The 17917-nt window shown below is 49.7% G+C and overlaps 1 protein-coding gene across 1 annotated transcript in view; it reads left to right on the top strand.

Moving 5' to 3' along the window:
- LOC116209056 overlaps positions 1-16591 on the top strand; it is a 74084-nt gene extending 57493 nt beyond the window's left edge. The window contains exon 3 of the mRNA XM_031542620.1: positions 16425-16591. Coding sequence (XP_031398480.1) covers positions 16425-16591 — 167 coding nt within the window. The remainder of the gene's footprint in view (positions 1-16424) is intronic.
- Positions 16592-17917: the final 1326 nt, after the last annotated feature.

The raw sequence follows: 17917 nt of genomic DNA, 5'->3' as shown, positions 1-17917 counted from the left end.
AATCGTTTCTCGCATGCTCAAACATCAAACATGTTAAATAACACGATTAAACGAAAGTCGGTATTATCATGATTTAAATAACACATTCAAACATGCAAACATGCACAAACATACTATTAAAGGAATCGATAAAATAATAACGACTTCATGGATGTGAGAAAAACAATAAAACTCAGGAAACAATTTAAATCGGGGCAAAGGAATCCGGTCTTGACCCAAAAAGGTCAAGAAAGCTCTAGGTTACCTCATGGAGAGGTTAACCCGAATGATCTCGGCTTTTCCGGGTCGGGATAGTTTCCTCGACTTCGATTTAAATATTTCCCGACATGCTGGCAAGTTAAACGATGATAAACATGCATGGTGTAATAAGGAAATTGCATAATATTAAAGTTCGGAATTAAAATCATGCTTAAAACCCCTCAAAACTCCATAAACACAACAATAATGTAAAAGTCCTAGCTCCTCTAAGTCGGGAATGGTCATACCTAGTCCCGAGATGCGGGATGGTACCTTCAAGAGTCGGGTTGGACCGTTGATGGGTCGGGTTTGGGCTGTTTTCCGTTGAACAGACCCGAACGGAAGGGTGGACAGACCCGACTGGCACAAGTCGGGTCGGACGTCGCCACGGAGGCTCCCGATGGAATTTTGAGGCAAGGTCGGTTGCCTTGGATAGCCAAGGGACTCCTCTAGGTGACCGTGGTGGTCGTTTGTTCCCAGAGTTGTCGGGTCGACCCGTACAGTCCTGTAAAAATCACCCAAAACAGAGCACGTCTGGAAACTGGCCCGACTGGGCAGTTTTCGGGTCAGAATTCATAACGATGGATTCCGATGGAATTTTTGAGCAAGGCCAACGTCTCCTGACTCCTAACTGACCCCTGGAGGTGGTAGAAGTGGTCGTTCATCGAAAAGGGTCACGGATCGACCCGATCTGCAAGAAAACCGAACAGACAGTCAGAAACGCCGGCCCGACTGAGCAGTTTTCGGGTCGGAATTCATAATGGTGGATTCCGATGGAATTTTTGAGAAAGGTTGGTGGCTCCCGACTCCTAACTTTTTGAGTGAGAAATGCTAGAGAGGGAGTGCAAGATGAGTTGTGATTAAGTTAATGACCAAATAGACTTATAAATGCAAGCTTAATGACAAGATTGAGTGAAGTTAAATGCAATTAAATGGTGCTTAGGGCATCCGAATTTCTTAAGAGGGATTAGGGAGGGGAAGTTGTCTTGAAAAGGTTGATGGGAAGTGATGGATGGAAGAGTGGAGTTGATGGGTGTAAGAGATATTTGAAATGTGTGGTGGAGAGAGCTTCTTGAAGGATTGAGCCATCGAATTTGGGTTTTAGCCGCGGCTTGGAGTTTGAGCCGTGGCTTGGGGTTGAGCCGTGGCTTGGAGGCTTGGCTTGACTGAGCTGTGGACCCCATTCGACTAAGAGAAAAGCCGGGAAAAGTTCGAGACTTGATTGAACGCGCGTCCGATCTCCGATGTCCAATTAATTTATGGATTTGGAATGCTTGAATGACGAGGATTTGAATGAGCCTAATATCGCCATGCTTCGTGTGGACGAACGTTCGGGCGACTCGGCGCCTCGAGAGTTGGTTTTGCCCTGTTTGGACGTTCGGAGCGGAGTTTAGCGTCCCCCGGTCCCCGATTGCTCTTTGTGCATCATAACATTCGTTTCGGTGACCCTTTTACCCCGTAGGGATCGTCGGCTCGTCGTCCCCGGCCGAGGACCATCAGCCCGGGGAGGCCTAGGGACTTGTGACCGGGATTTTCTCAGTGTTCCCTGAATGTCTTGAGGCGCTCGGGGATCGTCGTGGGGTGCTTGAAGATCGTTGTGATCTCTGTTTTCCGTGGAAATGCCCCGAAGGTTCGCCGGGAGACGTTCGTGCCCACTGAAACGTAGCTCGGGAGACCGAGTCGAGTTCCGGAAGGTTGTCTGAAGCTTGTTTCCCGGCCCTGGTGGTCCTTGGATGCCTGTAAGCCCGTTTTGAGGGGCCGTTTGCTGTTCAGTGGGGCGAACCCCGGGAGCTCTGTCAGAAAAGGCGTCCGTGGGGGATTGGGGTGTCCCGGCTTGAGCAGGACGTCCTGGAAATGCGCCCGGACGTGTCATTGGTCACTTTGGCACTGAGAGGGATTTTTGGAGTCCCATATTGGGCACCTTTCGGTGCTTCGGTTACTCGGTGATGAATAGTGCCACAGTGTGAGCTCCGTCGTTTCGGGGATTCCTTGTTCGTTCGTTCTTCCGATGGCTTTCCTCCGCTTTTCTCAGTAGATCGTGCTCTTCTCCTATTGCTCATGACCCCATGCTCGCCTATTTGTCTCTGATTGCCGGGTGGTGAATAGTGTCCCGGGCCTCGGTCGGAAATCCTCGTGTGGGAAACCGGTGGGCCAAAATGGGGTGCTGACAGTCGCCATAGTGGGTCACTCCAACAAACGACACTGGAACGCTCCTAGTCATCCGCATCAAGAATGGGCATCTTCCACAGCAAGCATCAGGACAACCTCGGTCACACACTCCCTAGGGCAATTTTGCATTTTCTTTCTCTAGACAATAGAGGAAATCACTTGTAAAGATTGCAAGGACGAAGAACACGTAGTTCGGCTTCCGAATGCATGAACAACAAACACCAAGTCTCCGAGAGGCAAAGCGCATCAAAGCACCCGCAATAACAAAAAAGTCGGGAAAAGTAAAACAAATACATGGGGATACGATACAAACCCCAGCTGCAAGAAAAAAACAGAGCGAAAAGAAGCGGAAAAAACCCGCCAATGAAAAGAGAGAGAAAAGATGCGAGAAAAACCCGCCAATGAACAAAACAAGGTACCGCCGAGATATAAAACTCCGGCACCGCCAATTCGAAGAAGAAATCAACAAACCCCGACAAAAAGGGGGAGCAGCAGACGCAACTCCTTGACGGAGACAGAACGTAACGCACTTGGAGGTCAAATTATTCGAACCCTTCGCCCTTGCAAATTTGAGAGACAAAAGAATCGAGCCTGCTAGGTCGAAAACCCCTCGGGGCGACCTAGGCAAAAGCTAGGGTAAGAGAGAGGCACGACTGAAAATCCCAAGGCGGGCGGTCGTGGCAAAAGGAGAGTTCATCCCCTTTAGGTTGAGAGGTACGGCCCCGAGGCGGGTGACCGTAGCAAAAGGAGAGTAAAATGAGAGATAAACAAAACAGTCACCCTGGGCCTTCGCACACTGCGCGGACCAGGGATCCCCAAGGGAAATTGTCAAGTTATCTACTCTAACACGATCCCCGATCGGCTCTCCTACAGAACTCAACCGTCCAAGGCGGATTCTTCTTCAAGCACAGTGGGCGACCAAGCACGCAATCCAAACAGTTCAAGACAGCCAACACCAACCGAAGGACGGAAGAGAAAGGGGGGGTACATCTCACGGCAAGCGTGAACCCGTGTATCCTTTCAGCCTTGGGCAACGTGCTCCCCAAGCTTTCTCTTTTCTCTTTGTCATTGCACAACTCCAAAATGGGTCATAACCACCCTTCAATCGGCTACCACAAAGCCAAAATCCTAGACATTTCTTTCCGGGAGTCTAGTCATAACACTCTGGAAATGACTAGACCGAGGTCTGACCAAATTTGAACAAAAAATTCCCCATGCGGGTTACAAATGCAGTCGCCCTACGGCACCCTGATGAGAAGGTCCTAAGGTCACGGGCGCGTCGAACAACCGATAGAGCCGCTTGGGCACCTTTGAGAACGTCTCGATATGCCCATGCAAGGCCAACAGGAGCCTCGGAGGCCTCACATCGGGGCCTCTGAAAGCGGGACCCCCATTCGCATCACCAAAGCAAAAACTCTCCACGGGTCGCCCAGGCGACCCGAAACTGAAGAGCATGCGTTACAAACACTTCCTTTTACCTGTGCTTACAAATCGCTAGTAATCCCATGACTTACTAATGATGTTAGGATCACAGGTACAACAAACATAAGAACTACGGCGGACTCTGGTTTCCAACCCCTCGAGATACGTAGGCGCTCTACCCCAGAGCTCGAGTCCCTCATCGCGCGACCGGGGCATCCCCAGCAAACTACAATCGCCCCTACGACAAAGCCGGCACCTGGCAGAGCAACAAGCAATCGCCCTAGCAGCAAAGCCGGCTTTCGGCAGATCAAACACACCGCCACCCTAAGGGCAAAGCAACAACGAAGCAACTTCATTACGGCAGCAACGCCAATTTACGGCAGATCAACACCTTTGGAACAGCATCAGCCTTGTACACTCATCGCGCACCACTGTCCACATGACTAATGAAGAGTTATGCTCTTCTCTGCAGATGCGCATGGAACCCCAAGGGGCATCTCCTCCCTAACAGACTCATATCTGTCTCACGCGACAGGTCGTGCTCTCGATACACCGGAAGCCGTCAAGGGGTGTTCCACGCTACCAAACAACCGACGTCCAAAGAAGGGCAAGCATTGAGGAATCATTATCAGTCGTCGCACATGATGCAATCCAGGCCCAACGCCAAGCGAACCACATCACCTAATGCTTTGCGCGATCCCCGAACAAGTGTCTCGGGTCTATCCTAGTTTTTAAATTCCCGTCTCGGGTCCATCGCGATTTTAAATTCCTGTTCGGGTCTATCCCGGTTTAAAATTCCTGTTCGGGTCCATTCCGGTCTAAATTCCTGTTTCGGGTCCATCCCGGTCTAAATTCCTGTTCGGGTCCATCCCGGTCTGTTCGGGTCCATCTCAGTCTAAATTCCTGTTCGGGTCCATCCCGGTCTAAATTCTTGTTCGGGTCCATCCCGGTCTAAATTCTTGTTCAAGTCCATCCCGATCTATTCGGGTCCATCCCGGTCTAAATTCCTGTTTCGGGTCCATCCCGGTCTAAATTCCTGTTCGGGTCCATCCCGGTCTAAATTCCTGTTTCGGGTCCATCCCGGTCTAAATTCCTGTTCTTGTCCATCCCGGTCTAAATTCCTATTCGGGTCCCTCCCGGTCTGTTCGGGTCCATCCCAGTCTAAATTCTTGTTTGGGTCCGTCCCGGTCTGTTCGGGTCCATCCCGGTCTGAATTCCTAGTCAGGTCCATCCCGATCTGTTCGGGTCCATCCCGGTCTGAATTCCTGTTCGGGTCCATCCCGGTTTAAATTCCTGTTCGGGTCCATCCCGGTCTGTTCGGGTCCATCCCAGTCTAAATTTCTGTTCGGGTCCATCCCGGTTTAAATTCCTGTTTCGGGTCCATCCCGATTCTAATTTCCTACACAATATCCCGATGTATCCAAGCAGGGTACGAGCAGCCATGGGGGAACTGTATCAGAGCAGTCGCCGGGCCCAAGAGGGGGTGCTTCTTACAATCTTTGGCTACATCATTTAACTGAGCATGCAACCAAAGAGGGGCAAGCTGTCAGCACCCCATTTTGGCCCACCGGCTCCCTACACGATAATCTCCGGCCAAAGCCCGGATTACTATTCATCACCCGACAATCGGAGGCGAACGTGCGGGCATAGAGTCACGAATGACAAGAGAAAGCAGGGTCCACTAGGAGAGCACGAGAGGGCGATCGAAAAAGTAAACAGATGACAAGTCCCGAAGCAACAGGGACTGGCACTGCGGCACTATTCACCACCGAATCAATGAAACACCGAAAGGTGTCCAATATGGGACTCTAAAAATCCCTCTCGGTGCCAAAGTGACCAATGACACATCCGGGCACGTTTCGGAGGCATCCTGCTTAAGCCGGGACACCCCCGATCTCTCACAGACGCCTTTTCTGACGGGCCTCTGGGGGGGGGCCCGATCCACTGACGAGTAAACGGCATCCAGAAACGGGCCTGCACGCACCCAGGGATCACCGGGGTCATGGAATGAGCTTCAAATGACCTTTCGAAACTCTACGAGGTTTCTCGAGGGACATTTCAGTGGTCACAAACGCCTCCCAGCGAACCTTCAGGGCACATTCATGGAAAACAGAGATCACAGTGGTCCCCGAACACCTCGAGACATTCGGGGAACACTGAGGAAGCCCCGGTCGCAAGTCCCTAGGTCTCCTCCGGCTAACGGTCTTCGGTCAGGGACGGCGAACCAATGATCCCGCACAAGACAAAAGGCTCACCGAGACGAGCACTACGATGCACAATGGAGCAATTGGAAACGGGGACACTCAACTCCACTCTGAATATCCAAACGGGGCAAAACCGACTCTCGAGGCGCCGAGTCACCCGAACATTCGTTCACATGACATATGGCGATATTAGGCTCATTCAAATTCTCTTCGTTCAAGCATTCCAAATCTATTAATTAATCGGACATCGGAGATCGGACGCGCGTTCAATCAAGTCTCGAGCTTTTCCCGGCTTTTCTCTTAGTCGAATGGGATCCACAGCTCAACCAAACCAAGCCACCAAGCCACGGCTCAAACCCAAGATCTCGGCTCAATCCCCAAGTCACGGCTTGGCCGCAATTAGTCGCTGCTCAAACCCAAACCCGGCGGCTCCAAGGGGTTTTCCCCTTCCCTCCACCACAAATTTCAAATCCTTCTTACACCCATCGCTTCCTATCCCTTTCCCATCACCTCCCATCAACTTTTCCTTCCTTTCCCCACACTCTACATGACACAAACCCCACCCTAATTGCCTTGAAAATTTCGACAACCACACTTAGGCCTCCTATCCTCACTTAACTTCCCTTAATCGAGCCATGAAGCTAGCCTATAAAGCCCCATTCATCATTAACCCTAATCATTTCTTCATCCTCACTCTCTCTCAAGCCAACATCTCTCCAAAAACCTCTCAAGCCCAGCCCTCTCCTTCACTCTACGTTCAGCCCCTCTCAAGGCCGGAACCGGCCAAAATCACCGGAAAACTGCCCGGTATTCCGGTAACCACCCGACCCGACTTAAGCTAAAAATCACCAAACTCCCTTGCCTACATATTTCCCACCCCCTAAGTCCATTTCCGGGCTTAGATTTCTCATTTGAAGCCTCCATCATCACGTTTCAGCCGTGCGAACAATCGGGTCTCAAGGACGCCACCAGCGTGCACCCGCACTTCAACAACGTGCCATTTCCTCCCACAACTTTGCCGAGTCGTGCCATCACGTTCAAAGGGTTCCTCATGACCCTCACCCTCCCCCGTGAAGAGGTGGTCACGGTCCGAGGGCCGATCCACCGTGCACAACCACCGTTCCACCCGTTTCTTCTTTACCGGGTCCACTTTTCTTTACCGAGCTTTCTCTCACTGTTTCGGGCTTGTCCAGGGTTCGGCACATTCGGGACTTTCCACGAACATCTAGATCCATCCCTTAGGAGTCCAACGAGCCCGATCTTGCACCGTGCCGTGGTTGGAGCTAACGTGCCAAGCCCGATCTTCCCAAGCTGCCGCTGCTACCACCTATGGGTACCCGCCATCCGTAGCGTCCAACTGAGTTTTGCGACTCTCAAGGCCACTTCCCCGACTCTTTCCCTCGTGCATCGAGGATAGGTAACATCCCTCTACGACTTAGAGAAGTTAGGATCCTCGATATATGCTTGTATGAAACGTTGATGTGATCTAAAGAATCGGAATGCATGAAAGACGTTATTTTTCCTCTAGATCCGGATTCCTCATGCAAACCCATGCATCGTAAGTGCTTCATTTCTTTTATTACGTCCGTATGTTGTGTGAGTAAGCATGCATAACGTGAAATGGTTCGAATCCGAAAGGATGAGACCGTCATAGACTCGGGAGAGTCATAGAGCCTCTCGGCCGAGCCTCATAGGGGGGGGCCGTGAGCCTCTTTGGCTCTCTAGGGTCCATGACCGCCTCATCCTTCCAGATTAGGCCATTTCCACGATCGTGATGTCCCTAACCATGACTAAGATACAATGGCATGACGAGAAACACTTGGGATCTAGGAGGGAGAGGCTTTGGAGGGTTCGGTCATGTCAAGGAACCCACGGCCATCTCCTTACGATGGGGCCGTGAGGCTCCTTGGCCCACCCGAAGTCCTAAGGCTCTCTGTTCCTTGAGGCCGTGTGATTCCCGTGAGTTATTTCCAAGTTTATCGTTGAATGAGTTAACGTCGTTGTTGATTCCTTGAATATGGTGTTTTTGAGTGTCTCCCGTGTTTATTTGTGTGAATCAGGGTCGTGTTGATGTCGATTTAGTGAAATGTGTGTTATTCTCGCGTGCATGTTACATGATGTATGCAAGGGATGATTAGGAATGACGTGAGAAACCCACCGAAACTTGAATCGGGTCAAGGAGCATTTGGCCAATCATCCTTGGGGGTGGCCGACTCCTTCGTGACCTCTTTTAGGTTCCGATTGGCCTCTTCATCATTCCGAAGTTGATCCTTGGAATTGTTTGCAATTATGCTTCCTTTTAATTGTTGTCTACATGTTTATTACTTATTAGACATGCTAGATCCGAATATCGCCCATCCAAACCATAACCGCAATGTGGAACAATAATCACCGAAGAATCTCACAAATGGGAAAAGGGGACGTGTTATTTGATTAATTAAACTACTTGGACTAAATAATTTGATAAATTGATTATTAATTCGTAAACGAATCGATGGTTCACGGAACGGCGAGAATGCCCTTTTCCTTAAAAGGCTCACAATTTCAAAGCACCGAGACGTGTAACACGAATAGAATCGATGTCTAGCGAGTACTCGCGTGCTACGACTTGAGTCCGGGCCCAATTTGAGGCGGCTCGAGTCGAGACATGCGAGTCCTCCTTAGACTTCTTCGTGTCACGCGATCTTCAGTTTGCACACGAACATCACATGTTTTTATTATCCGAGGGCATAATCGTCATTCCGAGATCCACCGATATCCTAGGCGTTAGGGAGTTGGAAACACCTCGATCTATGGGCGAGAAAGGGCTACCCGCTCGGGTGCGAGTTTCATTCGCACGGCCCATTCCGTTCACTTTCGGTGTTTCTGTCTTCCTATCGTAGATTCGGTGGTGAACCTTTTATTTCAGTTACAAAATACCAAGAACCGGATTAATCGTGCACTTGACTTAAACGAACATTAGATAATGGGTTGGTGGAATGTTAGGTTCCAATCTAGAGTCAAAATACGAGTTTGGCTAATTCGGTGAAACCGCAGTGTCACCTCACTGAATAAGAATCCTAAAACAAGTTCACACATGCAATTGGCTTAGAACCATATTCTAGCCCACCATCTTTGTTTGCCTAGGTTAGATACATTGTTTGCTAATCAACCCTGGTTAATAACTGATTAAATCACGTACATTCGACTTAATATACAACTTGTCTGTATTTACCGGCACTTGTCAGTTATTGTATGTTTTCGTCAGTTTTACCATTTTTCTTCTGTTTTCCACTTGTCTTTGCTAATTTGTTGCGGTTCGGGCCGGAGCCCATAGGTTACGTGTTGCACGGGGTCCAACGCCCCAAACCACCGAACACGAGGTCCAACGCTTCCTAACTCACTGAGCGCGTGCAACCCGAGTGCGGAATGGGATCTAGCCTCGATTCATCATCATACTCCAAACATGGCCTATGTGGAAGGCAATTTGGATTGGATGTATGAAACGTATTTAGATATCACCCGGGAGCTTGATCGGTCCGACGGTTACAGTGGGAATCAACCGGTTCTCCGGCAGACCGTTGGTTCGATCGGACCCGATCCCCAGCTCCTTGAGCCCGCATTGCCTTAATTTATTTATCGGTTATTCAAAACACACGGTGAGCCGGAGCGGAATATTGGCCCAATGCAAACCGATCGGGATCCATTTACTTACTCAGTTGTATTTTGTAATTACTCGAGAGAACATTGCGAGGATTTGTTTGTACATTCATTCAGCCATTTGTAAGGATCTCCGATCGGTGAGCGAGAGGTCCGAGCGTCGAACTGGTTAAGTTGGTCTATCGTCACCAAGAGATGAGTAAGCTCGAATACTCGCAGTTTCGGTTCGTGCAGGGAATCGACCTCACGGTTCGATGAACTGTAACGCTAAGATAGTGAACCGATTCCTCGACGCACAAGCCTACTCATCTTTCGGATTATTGGACCAACTTGATCAATTCATCAACTTTACGGTGTCAAAACGGGCGAGTCAAGTGCAACCCTAAGTCACGCGGTAAATAAACAAAACGGTAAGCCTAGTAAACTAGAGTACCAAAAGGGCATGCTAGATATAGGCCCGCACGAATTCGGAATTTCCGGTTCCGTATGACCATTGCCTTAGCATTTAGGTGTACCTTGTACCCCTAGACCCGGGCGACTCAACGGCCCTCGACCTACGGGTCGTAAAAAGTAAGTGGGGACTCCTTCTCACGTGCGTCCGTCGCGCGTCCCCGGGAAGGTGGACAATCCCAAGCCGCGTTGCAAAGGCTTCACGCATGCGTGCCCTGGCGAGATGAAATTCGGGTGCGCATAGTGGCCATTAAAAAGCCACTCGGGAAACCGATATGCTTTGCTTGGTCCGAGCCAAAATGATTTCCTTGGCCCTAGGGGTTGCTGGGAGTGGATGGTGCAGAGTTCGAGCGTTAACATTTCCCTGAATAGGCTATGAGCACAAGATTCCCCGTGAAAGGGGCCCTTTTGTTACCGGAATGGTACTCGGGAAACCTAAATGGATTATGCAATGCGATCGGGGTTTATTTCCCAAGCCCTTGCGGTCCCTGGGATTGATTGGCGCAGATTTCGTGTGCTGACGATTTGTTAAAAGGGTCTCCGGCTATGTCTTTTTGTAAAAAATGGCCCCTTTTCCGGGTCGGGATCCACTCGGGAGACCAAGATGAGCTCTGACACGCAGTCTAAATCCTGTTCCATGGTCCTGGTGGTCCTTGGGTGTGTGCAAGCCTGTTTCCGGGTGTTGTTTACTTGTCCGTGGATCGGGCGTCCTGGGAGCCCCGTTAGGAAGGCGTCTGCAAATGTTCGGGAGTAACCCGACTTAAGTAGTAGACTTCTGAAATGCGCTCGGACGTGCCATTGGTCATTTTGATACCACGAGGGATTTTTAGAGCCCCATATTGGATACCTTTTGATGCTCCGGTGATCCGACGATGAATAGTACCACAGGGCCAGCTTCTGTTGTTTCGGGGATCGTTGTTTATTTCCCCTTTTGACTACCCTTCTGAGCCTTTAGGGGGGGCTTTGCTTCTCTTCTGTAGCCCGTGCTCCCACGTTCGCGCGTTCGCCTCCGATTGTCGGGCCATGAATAGTAATCCGAGCTTCGGCCAGGAGTCCTTCGTTGGACCAAAATGGGGTGCTGACAGACAGCATATCTTGTATCTGCATCCCACGTCGGTCATTTTGACATAAATTGTCAAATTACGTGGGCACTTTGTCCCTTAAGCCGGTAAAAGCAAATGTAGAGCCGGAGATGTCCTAGGAGGCCAAAACTGAATTTCTCAGATTGCTTTCTGAGTTTCTTGGGCGATCCGGAGATCACTGTGATCTCCGTTTGCCAAGATTGGGCCTCTAAGAATATGAAAAGTGCATCTGAGACCCTTAAAGCACTGCTCGAGGGGTCTAGATGAGTTGTGTGATTCATTCCGACGATTCCACATTGAGCCTTGAGAAGGCTAGCGTTGTGTAACGTAAGCATCCGGTGTCAAGTTTCCCCAAAGAGGACCTCCGGATATGGATTTTCACTGAAAATGGCCTTTTGTGATCCTCGGAGGTTACTCGGGAAACCGTGAAGGGTTTTACTGTCTGTTTTGCCCAATTGCGAATGTCCGTTAGAGTTTTCAGGGCAATGTAGTGTGAACTTCGTTTGCCATAATTCCATCAGACCAGTCTCCGATTATGCTCTTCCGAAGAGGGGTATGCCCATTTTGTCGCTCGGAAGTCATTTAGGGTGTCTGTATGGCTTCCAAAAGACAATCTGAAGCACTGCTCGTGCTCTGTATGATTGTGGGGCATGGCCGCATCTGATATTTGGAATTAACTTTTCTCCGAGAAACCGGCATTTTTGGACTTCCACTTAAAAGTTGTCTATATACAGAAAGTTGTTCTGTATAGAGCAGATGATTTGCGAAATGCGTTTGAGACACTTTTCATCCGTTTGGCATCGATGTGGATTTTTGAGGTCCAATATTGGCTATCTTCAGACGGACGAGCGAACTATCGGAAAATAGGATTGTCCATGTAGTACACTGGAAATGCCGGTTTTGGACATTGTTGAGCTCTCTAGTCACTCTATTACCCTTTGGTGACCCCTGGAGTCCTTCTGTCACATGTGCATGTCTTCTGTTCAATTTTGCCGACTTGAGGATGAATAGTGATATCTGCTCTGTTAAGTCATTTTTCTGTATTCTGCTCAAGTTGTGGCTTGGACCATTGCTGATATCATTGTTTGGAAAGGTGAGCCAAAATGGGGTGTTGACACCCACTAGGTCATCACGCATTTTGCGGCCTAGGCAAAAGTTAGGGGGCAATGTCGACTCGACCACGAAAGAAAAGCGGCACTCCTCGTGAAGCTACAATGAGTAGTGGTTCGGCAGTCTTCGACGCAAACAAACTCTCTTCGACTCTCCGGACTCGAGACTCACTTCAAAACGGGATCGAATCAACGTATCCTTGATTTGGAGGATCCCATAAGATCTCTCCCTTTACCTTTGTGCACATATTCCACGAGTCACCCCGTTCCATGAAAGGCCATTCCCCTATAAGGACACGGTCACCCTCCAACGGTCACCGACAGCAAACCTCCGACACATCTTTACATGGATCCTTCTTTTATGTCATAGTCTCACTGATTGGGCGCAACTGACATCCTTTGTAGGTTGCCTTTTTCTCCATGCGCAGGTGCAGTCGAGAACCCCAAGGGGCATCTCCTCCTTGACGGACACGCGATTGATTCATGCAGCAGATCGCAACCTCGAACCGAGTGGAGGGCACTATAGGGAGGTCACTTGACCCCAGTTCAAGAATGCAACAAACAACATCTTGCGTCGCCTGAGCACGATCTCAACTCGAAACCAAGCAATCCACCTCTTCCAGCATCACGCGACGCCACCTAGCATCGATCCCCACTTCTACTTTCCCTGCGCTTTGGCAATTTACCGCTTTCCACGGGCTTCGGCCTAGTGATTTACCGCTTCCATGGGCTTCGACCTAGTGATTTACCGCTTTCCACGGGCGTCGGCCTAGTGATTTATTGCTTTCCACGGGCCTCGGCCTAGTGATTTACGGCTTTTCACGGGCCTTGGCCTAGTGATTTATTGCTTTCCACGGGTCTCGGCCTAATGATTTACCGCTTTCCACGGGCTTCGGCCTAGTAATTTACTGCTTTCCACAGGCTTCGGCCTAGTGATTTATCGCTTTCCACGGGCTTCGGCCTAGTGATTTACTGCTTTCCACGGACTTCGGCCTAATGATTTACCGCTTTCCACGGGCTTCGGCCTAGTGATTTACCGCTTTCCACGGGCCTCGGCCTAGTGATTTACTACTTTCCACGGGCTTCGACCTAGTGATTAACAGCTTTCCACGGGCCTCGGGCTTCGGCCTAGTGATTTACTGCTTTCCACGGGCTTCGGCCTAGTCAGCTACTGCTTTCCACGGGCTTCGGCCTAGTGATTTACTGCTTTCCACGGGCTTCGGCCCTACACATACTGCTTTCCAAGAGCTTCGGCCCTGCACATACTGCTTTGCGGGCTCAGGCCCCTCATCCACCGTTTCAAAATCTTCACCTCTCAACCATGCTGCTATCTTGTGACAAGTTCGTGCACTTGCACATTCTCCCTACACATCCAACTCAGAGGGACGAGCGACTACAGATATTGGCAATAAGGCAATCGCCGGGACCAAAAGGGATGCTTCTCATGATCTTTGGCTACATCCTCTAATCAAGCATGCAACCAAAGAGGGGCAAGCTGTCAGCTCCCCATTTTGCCCCACCGGCTCCTTACACCAAAACGCTCGTACTGAGGCTCGGGATACTATTCATGACCCAGTAATCGGGGGCGAACGCTCGGGCATAGGGGCACGGACTATGAGAGAGAGAAGCAAGGTCCACCAGGGAAAGCACAAAAGCCGATTAGAAGAGAAGCCGAACAACGAACCCTGAAAGCAGCAGAGGCCAGTACTGCGGTCCTATTCATCGCCGGATCATCGGAACGTCAAAAGGTATCCAATATGGGACTCTAAAAATCCTTCTTGGTACCAAAATAACCAATGACACCTTCGAGCGCATTTCAGAAGCCTCCTGCTTAAGCCGGGGCACCCCCAAACCTTCGCAGACGCCTTTCCTAACAAGGCCCCCACGAGGCCCGATTCACGAACAGATGAACGACACTCGAAAACAGGCCTGTGCACACTCGAGGGTTACTCGAACTGTAGAAAAAGGGTCAGACTGCCTATCGGAGTTCAACTTGTTCTCGTGAGTGGACCCCGACTCTGGAAAAAGACCCTTTCAGACGGGATCTAGCGCTCAGAGCTCATTCGGTGGAAAATTGACGTCCGAGTTTCACACCACTCACTCCCTACAACTCCTAGGACTAGGGAAATCATTTCGCCTTGGGACAAACAAATCAATTAGGTCTCCCGAGTGACATTTCAGTGGTCACGAACGCCTCTCGGCGAGTCTTCGGGGCATGTTCCTGACAAACTGAGGCCACAGCGGTCTCCAAACACCCCAGATCATTCGGGAAATACTGAGAAAACCTCGATCGCGGACCCCTAGGCCACCTCCGGCTAATGGTCTTCGGTCAAGGACGACGGGTCAACAGTTCCGCACGGGACAAAAAGCTCACCGAGACAAACAATACAGTGCACGGAGGAGTAATTGGAGAATGGGGACGGTCAATTCCACTCAAGATGTCCAAACAGAGCAAAACCGACTTTCGAGGTGCCGGGTCACCCGAATATTCATTCACGCGAAGTATGGCGATATTGGGCTCATTTAAATTCTCTTCATGCAAGCATTCCAAATCTATCAATTAATCGGACCACGGAAGCCAAGCACGTAACCAATCGAGCCCCGAGCTTCTCCCGGCATTTCTCCTAGTAAAATAGGACCCATAGTTCAGCCAAGCCAAGCCTCCAAGCCACGACTCAACCCTAAGCTTCGGCTCCAACCCCAAGCCACGGCTTGGCCGCACCTAGCCACGGCTAGATCCCCATGGCCGGCGGCTCAACCCCTCCATTCTTCCCTCCACCACACAATTCAAATATCTTCTTACACATATCTCCCATCCATCACCTCCCATCACTTCCCATCACTTCTCCTCTTGCTTCTCCCATACTCTAAGTGACATTTCCCCATCCTAATTCCCCTTAAATTTTCGGCAACACACACTTAACTCCCCGAAGCACACTTAGCTTGCCCTAATCGCATTAAGCACATTAAGCTCTCCTATAAGTTCTCTAGCATCATTAACTCTAATCACTTCTTCAACTCCATCCTCTCTCAAGCCAACTTCTCTCTAAAATCCTCTCAATCTCCAGCCCACTCCCTCATCCCCGCACAACCCATCTCGTGGCCAAACCGGCAAAAATCAACTGAAAACCACCCGGTATTTCGATCGACGCCTGACCCGACTTAAGCCAAACACAACCAAACTTCATATCCTACATATTTCTCATCCCCTAAGTCTATTTCCGAGCTTAGATTCTCCATTTGAAGCCTCCAACGTCGCGTTCCAACCGTGAGAACTATCGGGTTCCAAGAACCCTCACCCGGTGCACCCGACTTCCTCAACGTGCCATTTCCTTCCACGACTTTGGCGAGTCATGCCATCACGTTTAAAGGGCCCTCATAACCCCCACTCTCCCCCGTGAAGAGGTGGTCACAATCCGAGAGCCATACAACCGTGCACAACCTCCGTTTCACTCACTCTCTCTTATCGGGTTTCATCGTTTCTTACCGAAATTTCTCTCATCATTTCGGGTTTGTCCAGGCTCCGGCACGTTCGGAACTGTCCACGAACGTCTAGATCTATCCCTTAGGAGTCCGAGAAGCCCGATCTCACTTGGTGCCGTGGTCGGAGCTAGCGTGCCGAGCTCGATTTTCTCTGGCTGCCACGGACGTTGTCTTATGGGCATCTACTACCCTTGACGTCCAGCCGAGTCTTCTGACTCCCATTGCCACTTCCTCGACTCTTTTCCTCGTACATCGAGGCTAGGTAACACTCTTCTATGATTTAAAGGGACGAGCTCTTCGATCTTTGTTTGTTACGAGGCAATAAAGTGATAAAGTGCATGTTATATGCAAGTTAGATTTTTTTTCTTTAATTTCATGCAATCCCATGCAATACCATGTGTTTCATTTTTTGTTACATTCATATTTCGTATAAATGTGCATGTCATGACAGGAAATGACTCATTTCGAGGTTAGAGAGGTCCTTGTGGTCCGTAGGGGCCATAAGGACTCACGGCCACGCCTCTCGAAGGGATGGGTGAGAGTCCTCTTGTCCCTCATGGACGCACGGGAAACTCTCTCACCCTGAAGCTTGTTATTTCCTGCACCTTGTTGTCCCGGATGTCGTGTAGCATGTGGGCATGACGAGAAACGTTCGGAATCTAGGAGGGAGAGACCCTATGGGTCGGCTGCACCAAGGAATGCTCAGGACTACCTTCCTTGCAAGGGGGCCGAGAGGTCCCTTGGTCCATCCGAAGCTATGGACCTCTCGTTCCATGATGTCGTGGGTTTCTCGTGATCTATTTCCGAGTTTATCATTGAATGAGCCAATGTCGCTTTATAGATTCCATTGAATGCAATGTTTGTGTTTGTCTTGCGTGTCCATTTGTGTAACCGAGATCATGGTGACATTGGCTTAGTGAAATGTGTGTAAATCGTGTATGCATGCCACTTGATGTATGCGAGGACCGATTAGAAATGATATAAGAGACCCATCGAAACTCGAATTGGGTCAAGAAGCAATCGGCCGTTTATCCTTAGGAAATGGCCGAATTCCTCGTGACCCCCTCCGAGTTAGGATTCGCCTCTTTTGTCATTTCAAGATCGATCCTGGGAATTGCTTGTGATTACGCTTTTCTCTAACTGTTAACTACATGCTAATCATTTATTAGGCACGTTAGCTTCGGATAATTACCCATCAAAACCATAATTGTGACATGAAATGATAATCATTGAATAATTTCACAAATGGGAGAAACGGGACGTATCATTCGGTTAATTAAATCATTTGGACTAAATAATTAGATAAATTGATTGTCAATTCGTAAACGCATCGATGGTTCACGGAATGGCGGAAATGCCCTTTTCTTTAAAAGCCTACAATTTCAAAGTACCGAGACGTGTGACGCGAATAGAATCAGTGTCTAGCGAGTACTCGCACACCATGACTCGAGTCCGGGCCCAATTTGAGGCGGCTCAAGTCGAGATGCGCGAGTCTCTTTAGACCTCTTCGTGTCATACGATCTTTAATTTGTATGTGAACTACACACGTTCTACCACTCAAGGGCATAATCGTCATTCCATGATTCACCGATATCCTAGGCATTAAGGAGTCGGAAACGCCTCGATGTTTCATTCGTACGGCCCATTCCGTCCACTTTCGGTGTTTCTATCTCCCTATTGTAGATTCGGTGGCGGGCATCTTCATTTCTGTTGCAAAACGCGAAAAACCGGATTAATCATGCATCTGATTTAATCAAACATTAGATAACTGTCAGCGCCCCATTTTGGCCCACCGGCTTCCCACAAGAGGATTCCCGACCGAAGCCCGGGACACTATTCATCACCCGGCAATCAGAGGCAAATAGGCGGGCACGAGGTCATGAGCAATAGGAGAAAGGGCTAGGTCACTGAGAAAAGCGGAGGAAAGCCATCAGAAGAACGAACGAACAAGGAATCCCCGAAACGACGGAGCTGACACTGTGGCACTATTCATCATCGAGTCACCGAAGCACCGAAAGGTGCCCAATATGGGACTCCAAAAATCCCTCTCAGTGCCAAAGTGACCAATGACACGTCCGAGCGCATTTCCGGGGCATCATGCTTAAGCCAGGACACTCCGATC

This window comes from Punica granatum, chromosome 5 (genome assembly GCF_007655135.1).
Source record: "Punica granatum isolate Tunisia-2019 chromosome 5, ASM765513v2, whole genome shotgun sequence".
NCBI lineage: Eukaryota > Viridiplantae > Streptophyta > Magnoliopsida > Myrtales > Lythraceae > Punica > Punica granatum.
Note: the sequence above shows the minus strand (reverse complement) of the source record. Positions and strands in the feature narration are given on the sequence as shown.